The sequence below is a fragment of the Myotis daubentonii genome, chromosome 3 (genome assembly GCF_963259705.1).
Source record: "Myotis daubentonii chromosome 3, mMyoDau2.1, whole genome shotgun sequence".
NCBI classification, from domain to species: Eukaryota; Metazoa; Chordata; class Mammalia; order Chiroptera; family Vespertilionidae; genus Myotis; species Myotis daubentonii.
In genome coordinates, this window is record NC_081842.1 from 64,857,693 (window position 1) to 64,876,565 (window position 18,873).

General features: G+C 41.5%; 1 protein-coding gene across 2 annotated transcripts in view; it reads left to right on the plus strand.

The window, feature by feature from the left end:
- The window catches only part of LSAMP (limbic system associated membrane protein), a 651,671-nt gene that overhangs the window by 581,330 nt on the left and 51,468 nt on the right, over positions 1–18,873 (plus strand). For both annotated transcript variants that reach the window (XM_059687782.1, XM_059687783.1), the window contains exon 4: positions 17,769–17,903. In XM_059687782.1, coding sequence (XP_059543765.1) covers positions 17,769–17,903 — 135 coding nt within the window. The remainder of the gene's footprint in view (positions 1–17,768; positions 17,904–18,873) is intronic.

Sequence of the window (18,873 nt, forward strand, 5' to 3'; positions counted from 1 at the left end):
GTTTATGAAATACACGAGAGGCCCAGTGCACAAAAATTTGTGCACTCAGGGGTGTCCCTCAGCCCGGCCTGTGCTCTCTCACAGTCTGGGACCCCTCGGGGGATGACCACCTGATGGCTTAGGCCCGCACCATGGGGGATGGGGCCTAAGCTGGCAGTCAGACATTCCTCTGGCAGCCTGGGAGCCCTTGGGGGATGTCCACTTGCCAGCGGGGAGCAGGCCTAAGCTGCAGTCAGACATCCTTAGTGCTGCTGAGGAGGCGGGAGAGGCTCCCACCACCACCGCTGTACTGGAAGGCGTCAGCCTGGCTTGTGGCTGAGCAGAGCTCCCCATGTGGGAGCGCACTGACCACCAGGGGGCAGCTCCTGCATTGAGCGTCTGCCCCCTGGTGGTCAGTGTGTGTCATAGTGACCAGTGATTCCCAGTCATTCTGCTGTTAGGATCAATTTTCATATTACTCTTTTATTATATAGAAGTGCCTGGCCAGCCTGGGTGAGGGACTGATGGCTGTTTGCAGACTGGCCACAGCCCCTTCAGTGTGGGGGTCCCCACTCAGGTGCCTGGCCATCCTGGGTGAGTGGCTGAGGGCCATTTGCAGGCTGGCCACAGCCCCTTCAGGGTGGGGGGTCCTGCTGGGGTGCCTGGCCAGTCTGGGTGAGGGGCTGAGAGCCATTTTCAGGCTGGCTAAGGCCCTAGCGGGAACCCTCACCCCATGAGGGTGTGGCCATCCTGGGTGAGGGGCTGATGGCTGTTTGAAGGCTGGCCACAGCCCCCAACCACCAAAGGTCCCAGTGGAGGCTGGCTGGAAACAGGTATCTGGGATTTATTTGTCTTCTATAATTGAAACTTTGTTGCCATGAGCAGAGGCTACAGACAGCTCTCTGCAGGCGGGAAGCTTGGCTTCCTCCATTGCCCAGGCAACCAAGCCTCCTGCTTGCTCCATCTCCGTGGCTGCCAGCCGCCATCTTGGGTGGGTTAATTTGCATATAGTCACTCTGATTGGCTGGTGGGCATGGCTTGGGGCATTGCAAAGGTATGGTCAATTAGCATCTTTGTCTTTTATTAGTGTGGATAGAAAATTACTAGTGTAGATTAGTGTTCAAAGGGGTAATTTTGTAGTTTTTATACAAAAGCCTGTGGCCTCACTTCAGCAAAGCCATTCCTAAGACATGCACAAATAATTATGGTCCAAGTGGCTTGCTCTAAATTGTGATCCTTGGATGGACTCCAGAGACTCTTAACCCTTTGCAGTCCAATTTTTATTTTTGGAATTCAAACAGTCTGGTCCAAATTAATTGATGAGATTGAATGTTGAACTGGTTTGTGGTGTCGACCTCAGCCTCGATGTTGGACCTGCTCCTAGCGCCTGGTCTGTCGAGTCAGCCTCCACGTTGGACTGAAAAGGGTTAAATAAATGGATAGTAGCGTACTGAGTAGATATGCTGTCTTAATCAGTTTGGGTTGCTATAACAAAGTCCCATAGACTGGTGACTTAAACAACAAACACTTATTTCTCAGAGTTCTGGAAACTGAGAAGTGTGAGGTAAAGGCACCAGCAGATTCTGTGTATGGTGAGAGCCTGCTTCCTGGTTCATAGATGGCCATGTTTCCCCTATGTCCCACCTGGAAAAAGGGGTGAGAGAGGGTTCTCTGGGGTCTCTTAAATATATTTTTATTGATTTTTAGAGAGAGAGGAAGGGAGAGAGAGAGAAAGAGAGAGAGAGAGAGAATCATCCATCAGCTGCCTCCTGCATGCCCCCTACTGAGGATGGAGGCTGCAACCCAACCATGTGCCCTGACTCAGAATCGAACCAGCGACTTCTCAGTGCATGGGTCTATACTGAACCAACTGAGCCACACCAGCAAGGGCTCTGGGGTTTCTTTTGTAAGGGCACTACTGCCATTCATGAGGGCTCTGCTCTCATGACCTCATCATTTCTCAAAGACCCCATCTTCTATTATTATCACATTGGGGTAAGATTTCAACATATGAATTTGGTGAAACACAAACATTCAGTTCATAACAACATGCCTTAGAATTATCAAATGTCTTAAACAAGCACTTGACAATCCTAGGTTGAAATCCATTAGCAATTGAATCCCTGGACAGTTATTCCGTGTGATTGCAGTGAGATCCTTACATGGTAGGTACGGGATGTGATGGGGCAGAGTGTGTAGGCAGACTGACCAGCTGCCTAGAACAAGACAAAACAGCTTCAACACAGGGCTGGGAGTTGTCTGATATAAACAGATGATTGAGTACATTGAAGTGCTTGTTTGAGATACAAAGTTCTGTGCTATATAATGTAGGAGAAATACTGAGCCTGATATTTTTGTATGACAGGTATTAGTTATCACCTGATCTCTCGATATAGACCCTATTACTTGTATACTCTTAGGGAAAAATTCTGTAGTTTTTGCCTGTTAAGCTGTGGGTGGCGTAAGCCACTAGCAAACTTAGAAGTTCCCTGTAAGAAAGGAAGATAAGCTGAGTATTGAATGGGCTAATGGATTATAACAGGAAAAACAAACTAAGACAGATGATGAATTCTTTCTTTTTTTAAAATATATTTTATTGATTTTTTTACAGAGAGGAAGGGATAGGGATAGAGAGTTAGAAACATCAATGAGAGAGAAACATTGATCAGCTGCCTCCTGCACACTCCCCACTGGGGATGTGCCTGCAACCAAGGTACATGCTCTTGACTGGAATTGGAACTTGGGACCCTTGAGTGCGCAGGCCGATGCTCTATCCGCTGAGCCAAACCTGTTAGGGCAGATGATGAATTCTGTCTATGCACATCTCAGGTCTCCTCCTCTTTCCTGGAGGACTCATAGTTCATATCATTAAAGAAACTCAAGTTGGGATCATTTTTAGAATATGCAGGTGCAAAGGGCTATGACAATAGTAGGGCACAGATTTCTGGATAATGGTGTGTATCAAGGCTAGTAGACTATTAATCAGTGATAGAAACTCAGCATGGAGACTTCAGCCTTGGAGGAAGGGAGATACTGACAACTGGATGATGAATCAAGTTCATGATGCAGCCCAATTTTAGCTGCATCTGGGGGCCAGAGTGTAATCTGAGTGCCAGTGATAAGAACTGAAGAGCATTCAAGCAAACTAGTGCCAAAGGCTGGAGAGTCGGAAGAGAAAAGGCAACTGAGTATGCATATAGATACCTCCACCTTCAGGATCAGCACTCTTATGTCCAGACCCCTCTCAACAGGCTCAAGTCTCACTGCTTCAGGGCTGAGTGGGCTGAGCCTGTAGGTCACAATTCTTTAATGGCCACATTTGAACACTACAGGAGGTAGGGTAAAAGAGACAATGCCCACATACAGTCATTAAAACTCCATATTATCCAGCCAATTAGAGAATTTTTATGATTTTATATAATGTCAACTTCCTTGCTACTATTCCGCCTGTCATTACGTTTTTGGTGTCTTATTTCTCTATTAATTCTTCTTTCCTTATGCCAGAAATAGAAAAATCTCTGAGATTTTCTTATTCATTATGAGAAACCTGCCCTGAGGATACAGCCACAAGGCTGGGTATGTCTTTCCCCTGTACTGAAAGTATTAAATCCAATTTCATTTTTAAAAAACTTCTAATATAAAATATATGATCTGAGTCAAAAATTCAAGCAGTATAGGAAAGCATAAAATGAAGGAAAATTCCCTGACCACACACTTCTGACACTCTGATTCCATAATTCAGAAGCATGACTGTTACTAATATTGTCCAATATATATCAAGTGTATTAAAAAGCATAGATACGAATATGTGCCTTTATGTGTGTACACAACTTTCAAACACAAAGGAGATTATAGAATATGTACACTTATTGTATACACACACAAATGCACATATTCTATACATAGTATTCTATATATAGTATTCTATAATCAATATATATTTTTATGACTAGTTCTCATTACATTACATGAATTAATTTTTAAGTGAATACATTTGTATAAAAAGTATGACACATAGTTAACACTTGATAAGTGCTAAGTATAACAAAGCTAAATATTTTAAGACAATCATTTTCTTGCTTGGCTTTATACTTTTTCAACTATATAGCATTCCTGGAAAATAAAGATTAGTTTTGCTTGTCTATAATTTTCAGATGATGAAATTTATACTTTATCCACATTTAACCCCAGTTTCTTAGCAACTCCATTTATACTGTATTTATTCTGTTTTATTTACTTCACAAACTTTATGTTTAGGAGATTGCCCATGTGGCCACTTTTAGCGGCCACCTATTCATTTTCTTTCTTCATGGTGTTCTATTAAATCAATGTGTAACCATTTATTTACCCTGACACAATGTGGGTGTTTCTGATGCTTCTGTGAGCATCACAGCACACATTCTCAGCTTTAGTAGATATTGTCAAACTCTCTCCCAAAATGGTTGGACCAGCCTACTGACTGAAAAATCAACTTTTTAAGGATTTTGACTATTTTTTCATGTATATTATAAGTACATTTTTCATCTTGTCACTTATGTATTGACTTTGGGGATGAAGATTTTCTACTGTGGAAAAATTTTTACTTTTTATATAGTCAAACCAATCTATTTTTTTTAATGCTCCTATGTTTCATGACTTTCTTAGAAAGATATTCCCTTTTGCAATATTATCAAACTTCTATTTTCTTTTAGTACTTTTACAGTTTAAATTTTAATTTGAAATCATTTGATCCTTCTAAATTTGTTTCAGTGAATAAAGTAAGGGTTTGATTTTAAAAAGATAGGATAGCCCATTATTTCCACACCATTTTAGCTACAATAAAAGAAAAAGATAATTCAATAGGTAGCTAATTAGAGAACTGGCATGCAAAACTGTGTTTTTTTTTTTCTAAATATGACAAGTTAAATAAATGAGGCATGTGGCCTGCCGGCCGCCAGTTTGACATGCTTATAAAAAGACCCTATTCATTAAAAATAAAAAATATATATAAAATATATTAGAATAAGCTTACTGCATATTCTCAGGAATTAGGAAAAAAATAGACAATTGATGGATGAATAATGGACACCTAAATGTAATATCTTACTCTTGGATAGAAGGAATCAAGATTATAAAGCTAGATCTCTCTAAATTAATCTCTAAATCCAATATAAACCTGGTCAAAGGACCAGATATTTGTGTGTTTTTTTTTATTCAGAAGATAATTCTAAAGTTCATCTGGAAAAAAAAAATGGAACCAATCAGAAAAATGCTGAAAAATAACTATTCATATCCTTAATTTAAAACTATTAAAAAAGCTAATGTAATTAAAATCATAAGAGACTGGTCCAGGAATAAACAGAATCAAGAAACAAACCAAGTTGTAAATAGGATTAGAATTTAAAATCATTGAGGAAATATGATTAATAGTTTTAAATAGAAACTATTAGACAAAGTTTAAGTGTAATTCCCAAGTCCGTTAATCCATTTTGCTCTCACAGGAAAGAAGGCAAGGCCCTCTAGAGCTGTTTAACTGCACTTATCCCTGATGAGAATGCAACTTTTATAAGATATAGGAATAATATCTGTTCCTACTCCCTCTGTTTCTTGTATTTCCTGTTTAAATTATTGGCTGCCACAAATTGATATTTGTCAAATTACTGTTTATAATGGGACTCAGAAGCCATATTCTACTGTTCAGATCAGTCGATTTAAATGTATATTTTAAGTATTAGGTCTTTTTACATTAAAAAATTATATATTGAATTATTAATCTTATTTGACATTTGGAGATACCTCAACTCTATGCCCTTTACCCCCTAATTGGCTAATTTATTCTTCTTGTCTATAATTTCTCCAGTCTATAAAGACCTCAGAAAATAAATGAATAGTTAAGAAAATAAAAAGTAAAAAAAAAATAAGTAGTTTTATTCTTCATTTATATTCAGTTGTTTAAAAGGAATCTCCACTTGAATGTCCTTGAAGCATTCAAAGTCGACAGATATAAAAACTCATTTTATTACCTCCAGCACCACCCCCATAAAAATACCATCCAGCCCACAAATCAGTCAAACCAAGAACTTCGGGGTACCCCTTTCCCTCACTTGCCACTTTAATTCGAGAGGATTTGTGAAAGAAGTCCCCCTCCCCCAATCAGGCTAAGACAGTTTTGTGGGCTTCCTTCATTTTAAACTAAACCTCTGTGGTGGCCCTTTCCCCCTGCCTTTGTTTTTATTTAAAAATAAATAGAGGAAACGTCCTCATGGGGTGCTTTTTAAATGAAGTGACTTGTCAAGGCAGAGACTGTGGCAGTAATCTGAAAGGCAGTAAATTTAGCGACCCTCACTTGTACTGACAGCCTGTCATGCTCTTGAAACATAAATAGCAGTGGAGACAAATCGCTGCTGTTTTCCTATTAAGCTTTGGCCCACTGGCCTTGCAGCCTTCCAGGGGCGTGTAGCCCAGCCCGGGAGAGGACTGACTTCTAGAGCAGACATGAGCTCGTTCTGGTCTCTCCCACTCCCCCCGGATGTGTACTCCCAACACTGCTGCTGCTGGGACCTTCACTCCCACTGACATCCGTCTGCTTCACAGAAAGCCCAGAACACCCAGGACCAAGATGGAGGGGTGCTGGTATACAGAGGGCCGCCATCCAAACTGAGAGTTGATGGTGGTGATTGATTCATTCATTTGGGTCTAAGTACAAGAAGCAAGTTGTTGGACTCCTTCCTATTACTATACTAGGGGCCCGGTGCACGAAATTCATGCACTGGGTGTGTGTGGGGTGGGGAGTGTCCCTCAGCCCAGCCTGCCCCCTCTCACATACTGGGAGCCCTCAGGCGTTGACCCCCATCACCCTCCAATCGCAGGATCGGCCCCTTGCCCAGGCCTGATGCCTCTGGCCTAGGCGTCCGGCCCGGGCAGCGGGGACCCGCAGCTGCAGCGGCCCCACGATCGTGGGCTTCGCTTTAGGCCCAGGCAAGGGACCCCTAGCTCCTGGGACTGCCAGCTTCCACCGTGCCCAGCTCCCATCGCTGGCTCCACCCCTACTTCCTGCTATCACTGGCCAGGGCAGAAAAGGCACCTGATTCTCCGATCATGGCTGGGGGGCCCCAGGGCCGCCTTTGCCCTGCCCCCCAGCTCTTAGCTCCCCCCTGGGTTTCCGATCACTGTCAGTGGCAGGGGGCTTCTTCCTGCTTTCCCTTTCGCCTCCCTGCATTGTGCCTACATATGCAAATTAACCGCCATCTTGTTGGCAGTTAACTGCCATCTCAGTTGGCAGTTAATTTGCATATAGCCCTGATTAGCCAATGAAAAGGGTAGCTCGTACGCCAATTACCATTTTTCTCTTTTATTAGTGTTGATGTGTTGATCTCTGAGCAACAGAAGGCTGCCCACCTTCTGTTAAATGGGAACATTCTAAGACTATCACTTTAGCTCATGCTCAAACCATTTCCTTTTCTGGCCTCCCCTCTGCCCCCCACCTTACTCCCACTTTTCTCTTCATTACTTATTTATTGACTTTAAGCGAGAACAGTTTTCTAAATTGGATGGAACAGCTCCTTCAGCAGTGAGTCTAGCGAAGAAGTGAGGCTGGGATTTGGGGGTGAGTCCAAATAAGGTCACTGCAGCATCTGAGCCTGGAAGGAAAGGGCTAAGGGCAAGATGGGGTTATCACCTGCTTTGTTTTAATTACCTTTAAAGGCTACTGTGGCAGCCACAAAACTGTACCAGCCAATCCTTCCACGGTGCAATCGCCCTGCTGAGCTTAACACATTCGCTTACAAAATGTCAATTGATTTATATGACTTTTGAAAACAGCAACCGCTGGTCTCATACCCCTTGATATTTAATCCTCAGCCAAGGCAGAATGGCTAATGACAGGTGGTGGAATACCCCTATGGTTCTGACAACAATGGTGAAAGATCCTGGTTGTTGCTCTCTCAGACTAGTGATTCTTTGTTCTGCCCTACCCCCTTCTTAGGAAATAGTCTAGAAAATAATCAACAGCTGCAGGAGTTTTCACTTCTATTGTACTGCAAAGGAGTCTTCTAGATATTTCTTTTTACAGTTTTAACTCTTGGCCTCTTCTTCCCCACACCCCTGAGGTAATAAAAATGAAGAGAGACAGTGAGTCCTTGCCCTGTGACATCATGCTACATCACACAAATGTTCTGCAGTCCCTACTACCATGTTTGAATGACCATCAATACATATATTAAACAGTTAATCCATATTTAACCCCAGTTTCTTAGCAACTCCATATTTCTGAGTGCCTATCGAATGTGCTCCCCAGGATGTTCTAAGAAAAACTGATACCAACCACATCAATAGTCAAGCTCATTATCGCCACTCGAAAATAAACACTCCTTTCTAATTGCCTTAGAAGTACCAACAGCATTCAAACCCAGAAAGACACTAGCTTTAAACCTACACACTGCATTTAGAATAGATTTCTGCATACCCAAGAAAACTCAAGTGTACTACAGGAGACCCCAGGGCGGTGAGGGTCCTAGTGTGGGGCACACACTCCCTCTGCTTTCACGGACATTGTGCCTCTTTCCCATTGAGCCCAGGCTCTACCTCAGAGTCCCTCTCAGCATCATGCCCTAGGCAGCCACTGTCTGTTGCTCAGGACTGATGAGGACTATTGGACATCCTTGAAGAACCATCTTCACTTTCACAGCAAGTCACAGGGTGGCGTATCACAGTACATGTTAGGTCTCAGTGCCAATAAATTCTCACCCAGTGTCTCTGGTGTTGATACAGAAAGGACTTTAAACAAATAGAATTTCCATGGGATTCCCTGCTTATACATGTTGACTCCAGAAAAGGAAGGCAGGAAGGGAGGGAGGAGAGAGGGAAGGATGTTATACAAGATGTCAATTTTACTCAGTACTTTGTGGATGCTGAAAGGTTTCACTGTACCATTATTGAGATGCAAAGGTACTGAACACAGCAAATTCAGTCTTCACACCACCTCTCCCACCCTAGAGTATGTCTCCCTGTCCCCTCACTGCTTATCTCTCCTGTGCAGGGAGCTCTATTTCAGGCTGGCATTCCAGCCTGCCACACCCTCTCACAACTAGGCAACTCTGATTCTCTCTCCTGGTGATTTTCAACTTCCTGAAAACTCACTTCTCCCAGGAAGTCTTTCCTAATGTAAGTCCACTCTACACTGCTCCTGTAGCTCCTTTGCTGGCTGCTGGCATTTATGTGTATCAATGCTTTATATTGTTGTTTACCTTGGGGGGGGGGGGGCTCTGTAAATAAGTGGGTGGGACTAAACTTTTAAATACCAACTTTTTTCTCACTTATTGCTTTATTTGATTTTCTCAATAAAGAAATTAAGTGAAGAGTACAAACTTCAAAGCTGATGGCTGTCTATAACTGAGCTTCTTTGCTTTGGAAATGCCCCACCTGTCCTGTTCTTGACTTCCCGGTATAAGCAGAAACAGAAATCGAGCAGATTCTGAGGGCTAAGAGCTCAGCCAGCTCTAGTACCTCCTGGCATTCTAATGATGAAAGTCGCCACGCCTCCTTATGATCATGGGCTTCAAAAGTTCACAGACCTCGTTCAAACCTCGGCTCTCCCTTAGTAACATTATCACCGTGGGCACATTCCTTACGGGCCTACTTTAAACGGGTTCCTGTGTTTCTTTGTCTTTAATCAATCTTAACAGTACTGTGAATTAAATAAGAAAATATTCAAGTCACCCAGCACAGTGCCTAGAACATGTTTATTTAAGTGGTAACTCATTCAACAGTCATTCTGCAATATTTATGGAACATACCAGCATCCAACATTGTGCTGCACAATGGGGTACAATGATGAGCAAAACCAGATGTGGCCCCTACAATGGAGTGATAGCTATTATCAATATAATTGCTCTTCAGAGAACCAAACACAGGGGGTCCTGTTTTCCAGCCTACCATTTGGAAGGGCAGAACAGTTTCTAAATACTGACACCAAGTAAGTGGTAACGGTTAGGTGTTACTACAATAACAAAATGCCATGGCCCACTGGAAAGGATGTGTGGATGGCAGCCTCCAGTGGGTTGCTGAGCTCAAACTCTGTCAGCTTGTTGATTTTTGTATGTGGAAGGAAAAATGCAATAATGAATTGAATCTCTTTGGATGCCAGGAAAATAATGCCAGGGCATCCTTCATTTGGCCCATGCTTATTCGTAGAGCCAAAGCCATTTGTGGATCTTTCCTGGCACTGTGCTTGCCTCCGGTTTCTGGGTACTAACTCCACCCTTTGGGGCTGCAGAAGGCATGGGGCCAGTTTTTACACCCTGTTGTGTCTTACTATTTGATCAGGAAGCAGATCTACAGCAGAGTAACCTACCCCTTCTCTTCCAAGTAGCTCGCATATCTTAATAGTCAAATGACTCTTTAGAGAACTTCCTTTTTTCATTTTTATTCTTCTCTTTCTTAAATTCATCTACATTATGTCACTTCTTTGCCCCCCCCCCTTCCATTCTCTTCATTCTTTGCTCTTCTCTGTGTCTCCCAATTTCCTATGATTATTGCTTTTGGCAATTGTGCCTGTCCTCAACACCTGCCTTCTTTCAATCATGAATCAGTTCACCCTTCATGCCTCCCTTGATGGGTGATGAGAGGTAGCAATAAAGAGTGGATTCAGCCTTTGGTCAGAAACATTATCAAACTCTAAAGCAGTGGTTCCCAATGTGGAGCACACATCACACAGGGGGGCAATTTGATTTTTAAGGGGAGTAATTTGAGAACGATTTATTAACAGTGAATTTTTTGCAGTTTTTATGGTTCTAGGGGACCTCATATATAGCATATAAATATACATTGTGACATATTTATGCATTTCAGTTCTCTATTATACATTTTGAAACTTTATTTGCTATTTTTTGTATCACTTCATATTATTATTAACAATTTCTTAGTGATTTCTTCCTCAGTACTTCAACTGTACTTTTGTTCTTTTATTTTTTTTCTTTCATGGATGCCATGTTCTTTGGAAGCTTATTAGATCAAGTTAATGGCCCTTTGGAATGTCTCCATGTGAATAGGAGTTCGTTGTTTTTTTTTTAATAATAAGAACTATATGTCAAGGGGGGGGCATCAGGATTTTAGAGATGCTTAGATGGGGCATGGCCAAAAAAAGGTTGGGAACCACTGCTCTATCTAAAGGATCTCTCAGGTGGGATGTGAAGCTGAGAAACAAAATCTTCAAAGGATTTGGAAAGACATGGTAGGAAATATAAAAACCCATTGCAGGCATTTTTTTCTAGGTTTATTTTCTTTCTCTCTAGCTTCATTTTTTTGTTTTATTTTGTTTTTAGTATGTTTGTGTAGAATGTAAAGTGCAAAAAAAAAATAAGAAGAAGAAGAAGCAGGGAAATAATAAAAACAGGAACAGTTGAGTATGTCCTTAGGGGGGAAAACGTGAAATGTACTGTAAGAACAGAAACTTGTTATTGCATTTGAAGCTAGCACAGGCAACTTCAAATGACATAATTGATTCACAATCTTCTTTTCTTTTTAGAGACAGACGTTTATAGCTTGCTTCTATCCACCCTTTTCACTCCCCTTTCAACCACATACCCAAACAAACACACACATGCACACACATACACAATCTGCAAAACAAGTTCCACTTGTTTGCTTTTCATTAATCTGTATGTGTTTGTGTTTATAACTATTGTGTTTACAGCCACTACTTGTAAATACTCAAATTTAGGTGAGTAAAGGGAATGTCAACCCCATTTCAAACACACACATTTTCCTTTCAGTGAAAAAATGATCTACAGAGATATTATATTTATAAGACTCTTCTCAGAATATTAAAAAAAAAAAGATTCATCAATTTTCTAACATATAACAATCTTTGGGATTCTAGCTTTTCAAAGTCATAAAACACTCAAATTTCACAAGTTTCCTATATTTCATTTGTTGTATCTCAAATAAAAGAAAAGAACAACAAATACCATAATTATTATTGAGGTAGTAAGCTCTTAATTTAAAAAAAAAATAAAGGACTGGTTGTCATGTCCTGGGGAATTTTCAAAAATAGGTCTGCTCTATTTAGTGAGCAAATATTTGAGTGCTAGTGAATTTGTATGTTGTTTCCTAAAAGATAGAGTGGAAGGTTATATGCAAATAAATAGCTGTGTGTGTGTGTGTGAATGTGTGTGTGTAAATGTGTGTGTATGTGTGTGTGAATGTGTGTGTGTGTGTGTATGTGTGGAGAGGAGAGAGAGAGAGAGAGAGAGAGAGAGAGAGAGAGAGAGAGAGAGAGAGAGAGAGAGAGAGAGAGAAGAGAAGAGAAGAGAAGAGAAGAGAAGAGAAGAGAAGAGAAGAGAAGAGAAGAGAAGAGAAGAGAAGGGAAGGGGAAAGGAAGGGAAGGGAAGGGAAGGGAAGGGAAGGGAAGGGAAGGGAAGGGAAGGGAAGGGAAGGGAAGGGAAGGGAAGGGAAGGGAAGGGAAGGGAAGAAGAAAAGAGAAGATGGAAGGGGAGAGGAAGAGAAAGGACAGAGAACAGGAGAAAGTGAGAAAGGGAAGTGCCATGGAATTTCATTTTATTGATTTTTTTATAGAGAGAGGATGAAAGCTGGCGAGAACATCGATGTGAGATAAAAACATTTATCTACTGCCTCCTGCATGCCCCCCACCAGGAATAGAGCCTACAACCCTGGCATGTGCCCTGACTGGGGATCTAAAAGGCAACCTTTCAGTGCAGGGACAATGCCTAACCAACTTAGCCACACCAGCCAGGGCAAAATGTATTTAGTTGTAAGTAGCTGCTTGCTTACAAACTCCTGCTTGACCTTGGAAATCTAAACAAACCAACATTTTGGCTGTGATCTCTACAAGTTTCACCGAAGCAGGGTCAGTACTCTGACGGCACTGGCTTGGAAGGCAGCACCTGGCATACTCTAATTGGAGTATTCCTGGCTGATTTCCTCTGTGTCAGGAAAGCTCAGAAGAGAACAGTTTCCTCTTGCCATTAGCTCTATGACAAAATATTAAAAGAATATGTACAAGTAAACAGTGACTAAAGAGATAAGCATGTTATGCAAAGGAGTTTGAAAGGTGCATACACCAAGGGGGACGAGGAGTTATTGAGCCTGGTAACTGCATCTTGCCAGGAGACACTAAAGCACATTAAGCAAACGGGGATTTAAACTAAACACTGATCCCAGAATAAATATAACACTCAGCGATGTGAGCAAGCTTGTGGAAATAGGTTGAGATGTTTAAAACAGCAGAATATTGAAATTTGCATTTCAAGTAAACATTTATACAAGGGCAGAAAATGATAGGAACAAGAGAAGAGCCCAAGTTGTAGCCACAGGGCTTCATTCCACAGAGAACTGAACCACAGGTTAAGGCCTGAGAGCCTTCTAAGGCTGAGCGAGTGAAAGGAAATGGTGACAGGACACTTGGGTTAAGAGCAGCTGGTCAGAGTGAACTGAAAAAATGCAAAAAAAAAAAAAGGTGTTTCCCATACAGGCAGACACTTTTGGAGCAAAGGGTGAGGAACAAGAGAATCTGAGTGCATTTTAGAATTTTGTGACTCAAGACTAACACAACACATTCTATGCCTTGAAACAAGCAATTGCAGTTGCTCAGATGAAAGAAATGGCATTGTTCTGTTTCCACCAGGGGCTCTGTTGTTGTCTCTGCACCTTTTTCTGAAATAATAACTGCACACAGCAGATACATCCTCAGGACATGACCAGAGGTGCCCCGCCCAGCCTTGTAGAGCAGAGGACCAAGCACATCCGCCCTTCCCCAGTATTCTTATTAGGATCATTAAAAGGGAGTGAAGGGGGGGGGGGAGGGGGAGGGAAGAGATTAACCAAAGAATGTACATGCATATATGCATAACTCATGGACACAGACAATAGTGTGGTGAGGAAGGGTGGGAGGAGTTGGGGGGAAAGAGGGACATCTGTAATACTTTCAACAATAATGATAAGTTAAAAAAATTAAAAAATAGCAATGGAGGGGGGAGGAAAGGGGAGTGGAATTATACACCAGCTTCTCTTACAGAACTGCTTAGCCACTTTTTAATACTTTGCTCTGTTCTCTTAAGCTATCAGATGTCTGGAACCTGACTAGTTTTTGTTTGTGTTTCGACATGTATGGAGTAACTAATCCTGCCCAACCTTGGGCTGGCTCATGGGGCTTCACAAGTAAAGCGTGGTTCCAGAGCAATTTACACTGCGGTTCTCTGGCTTTCCAGCAACAGCAAAGCTCCCATTTCCTCTCAAATCACAGTGGATTAATGAGAAATTCTCAAGTGAAATAGGAGAGACAATACGTTGTGGGCAAAGTCCCCTGTGGATGCAAGTGAAAACATCTAGCATGAGGTGCTAGGAAGTACGGTATTTTTCTGTGTATAAGATGCCCCCACTTTTCCAACACAAAATTAAATCAATATTTTAAACATTTTGAGCTTCCCTCTTAAGGCCTTCTTTTTGGCATCTTAAGGAGTTGTTCTTCCTGTTTTCTCCACTGTCTGGTCATACACTCAGTGGGAGGCGGTCCAAATTGTCTCTCTGCAGCTCTGTTCCCATGCTCTTTTGCATAGCTGATTACATTCAGTTTGAATTTTGCAGAGTAAGACAATCGCTTACCGGTATTTATCTCTTTATTTTTTTGACATCTTTATGGGCTCAGAACACTCCAGTCCCTGTTGCATCTGTGCACTCACCTCTTCCACCTCCACCTCCAATTATGGCATCAGCTGACATCAGTAACAATAAGGCTCATGATTGGAGGAAGCCTGTTTGACAAGGTATAGGCAGCTGTGCAGGGGCACAGCTCCCCCCTCGGCTGACTTCTGTGTATAAGATGCCAGTCAATTTTCAATCTAACAATTTTAGGGGGAAAAATAGCATATTATACACACACAAAAAATACAGTACAAGAGTTTCAACTAGAGGATGCAAGGGATAAAGGCAGAATGACAAGAAGGAGGGCTCAAAGATGTTATTTAATAGTTTACATTTTCATCAGGCTAGTTTCTCTTTCCTGCATTTGAGTTGCACTTTGAGACTCCTCATTCTAGTGAAACAGCTATGTATGTTGTATGCTTGTGATGGAGGCAGCCAGAGAGTGGATGAGTTATCACGGGAGAAGCAAAAATGATCTTCCTGCTTTATGGGTGGGGCATTTAAGGGAAAACTCCCCCTTTATCCTCAGATAGGAATGGAGAAAATTCTTCCTAGAGATGTGGGTTTGAAAAGCCATCCTGTAAAGATCTGTTTTATTATCTGCTTATCAGGAAGAAATGAAATTATTAATACATTGACATAGAAGAATCCCAGATCCAAAACCGAATAAATATTGTTTTATTTTCTCTAGTTCACCTTAATGTTTACTCTTATGGTGCTATCTTCCCAAACTGGTAGGGCCTTAGGTGGTACTGCTGCTAAAATTATATTTTTCTCTCCTGGAACTGGTTTATATCAGACATTCAAAATGCAAGTTTGGGACCTATTACTTACCATTTCTAGGTATTTTATAGGAGTTGGGAAGAATTCAGTGTTGTTAGCCATTTCTAAGATGACCATACTTGTTCTCTTTTTCTTTTACTCACATCTGCACCCACTTCGGAATAAGGTTGATCGGTGTAGGAAAGAAATACTAAAACATTCTGAAATCTTATTTAACTCTTTTTTATTTCAATACATCATTATACTCAAAATCAATAATCATGTCTTACTGTCAATTTCCCCTCTGCACTACAGTTTTTAAAGAGCTTACAACTTTTTGGCCTCAACAGTCAGAGCTGCCATGAGTCTTCAGAGTATTTATGTTTACTTTTATTTTTATTTTTTACAATATATTGATTTCAGAGAGGAAGAGAAAAGGAGATAGAGAAACATCAATGATGAGAGATAATCATTGATTGGCTGCCCTCTACACACCCTCTACTAGGGACTGATCCTGCAACCCAAGCATGTGACCTGACCCAGAACCTTGACCTAGTCATGCTCAGCCACTGAGCCACACCAACTGGGCATTTATGTTTAGCTAGAAGAGTCTTAGTCTCAGCTAGTTGACATGACTCTCAGTCCATAGATACAAAAATCCTGTCCATCTAATCCAATATAGTGGACTATTACCCTTTCAGAGGTTTCTGTTTCCATTTTTACCATATTCCACTTCTGTGACCTATGAAGTCAGGTCTGACTACTTGCTTGAATATGGAGACAAGAAAAGGGGAAACAAACATAAGGGAAGGGAAAAAAGCCTTTTATAAATAAATAGAGGCCCAATGCACGAAATTCATGCAAGGGGCTTGGCCCTTGCACCCCAGCTGCCTCAGAGCCCCGCAGCCCAACCCCTGCCCACTGGTCATTCTGGAAGGTCCTTCCAGAAGGTCGTTCTGCCATCCAGTCTAATTACCATATTAGCACTTTATTATATAGAATATGCAGCTATATACTTATAAACTTATTCTAAAACACTTTTTACTAGAAGTGTTTGCTAGATAATATTTAGGACTTCAGAACAAATTATTTTATATAACCATTGCCTTTTTTATTCATGGGATTACAAAGTTCCCTCAAAGCTAGTAATAGAGACATTGACAGAAGACTTAAGTTTGGAGTGTTCCCGGCAGTTGTGTTACAGACTGTTATCAAAGAGGCTGTGTGTTCTATGGGGAGCCTAGTTAACAGGCTTAGTTGACATATTTAGACAATGGATTTGTCTCTGTGCTGTCTGGTATGTTGATATGGCCATCAGGGAATTTCCAGAAAAGGGAAACAGCTTGTGGCATTTGAGCAGAGCTATTAATTGGTACCATTTAGTTTAGGATGACCGGAACGGCAGAACTATGTTCTTTAGCCCTCTCCCAGCTGCTCTATTGTAACCCAAGCAGCAGTGGGGTTTTGCAACTTGGGGGTGAGTGGACTTAATTTAGCTAGATTTGAAGTCCATGGTCCTTTCTGGCCAAGCTCTCCCTGCTCAACCTCTTTTCTACTGTACCTTCTCTGTTCCCTTTTCCTTTTCTTCCTCTTCCACCTCTTCATTATTTATCTCCTCACTCCCTTCATGAAGGGAATTAAACAAGCCTGTCAATCCCAACTATTTAAGCCAGTGTTACTGAAAATGCACCATCAGCAGCACATTCTCATGGATCTGGCCCATGGCCTGGAAGTCTTAGTGACTGATGGAGTTTCAGATGGAGTTTCACACTGAACAAGGAAGCCATAACTGCAAAATAGGGTTCTGAACGTGACCTTTGTGAACAGAATTCTACATACACTGGGGAGAAGAGTGACAGTTTCTCAAAAAAAAAAAAAGCCATGTTTCCTTCGAACACAACCTTGGTTGAAAGAGCTCATTGCAGTGTGGTGTGATCGATGATGTCAGCCCTTTACAACTTGTGTACACCTCCCCCCAACTCCCACTTTGTTCTAAGCCTTGAACCAATGACTGAGGGATGTGAATATATAATCCAGCTTCTAGCCTCTTGGTCAGGATGACTTGGAAGTGGGACATGCTGCTATCCCCAGAGCTCCCCAAGGGATGGAGCCAGCTGGCCTTCTGTGAACTTGGCATTACACCGTAGCTTGGATTCTTGCTTTCCAGGTCCCATCTTCCCACTTCCCCACCAGTTTTCCTGAGAAGACTTCCTCTTTAATGACTCCCACATGGCTTTTTGTCTTGGAGTCTGCTTCTGTGGAGTTGACCTCAGACAAAGCACATTGTCAGATGATTGAAAAGCCATGTAGATTATTTGCTTCTAAAAAAAAATGCAATCTGCTGCATATGTTAAACTTTAAAAACCAATCATACAAACTTCTGTTTTCAGGAAGAGAATTTGAAGGGGAAGAAGAATATCTGGAGATCCTCGGCATCACCAGGGAGCAGTCAGGCAAATATGAGTGCAAGGCAGCCAATGAGGTCTCCTCGGCGGATGTCAAACAAGTCAAGGTCACTGTGAACTGTGAGTATGGCAGCAGGCTCTGTGTGCCCAGGGCCCTCCACCTGACATGAGCTCTAAACATCCCATTAGCAAAAGAACATTGCATTTCAAGCAGATGTTCCTCTGGTCAGGGATGCACATTTATACATTCGACACATCCAAGGGCAGGATTTGGCCTTTGAATTTGATAAATCAACTTGACCAACTCTAAATATAACCTATAATACATTTAACAATACACTCTGCCTTTTACTCAGACTATAGAATTAAGAAAACATGATCAGAGAGCACTAGCATTTCTGGCAATCACTATTCGAGTCTTTGTGGAGACCAAGGTCATACAACGTTGGAAAAAAGCAACAATTCATATTGGCTTTAAATGGAACTTTTACCTTAATGCATTGTTTGTCAGAGGGGATAACCCAAGATCATATTTTATCCTCTGCTATTTAACTAATTGGCCTTGGGAACAAATTCAAGCCACTGTGGTCAGAAACCATGTATCCCTGAGGGCTAGGATACATGGTAAGTTAATTTTGGTTACCTATTTGTTGCAAAGTATGAGATTACTTTGGGCATTAGAAAGAAAGATTTCTCAAAGATGCATAGGTAAGTGGGCATATTTTGAACTTCTCAGATGAAAGAATCCTTAGATGTAGTTCAAAAGATTGGGGGAGGGGTGGCTCCATATGACATGTGTCACCTAAAAAAATGAATAAAGAGAATTTGTTTACCCTTTTCAGTGAGAAGTGATTTTTCACATCATTCAAATTCATTTTCACATCACGCAATTGTGACTAGTGACAGAGATGAAGAGGTGTCCCGACAGTTCTTTCCTTCTCTGTATTTAATACACAGAAATATACAAATATTCCCTACATACACAGAAATATACACATATGCACAAATAACATACAGAGGCACACAGACACAAAGACACAGATACAAACAACCCCTATTTGAAAGTATGCTTTAGACTGATAACTTTTTG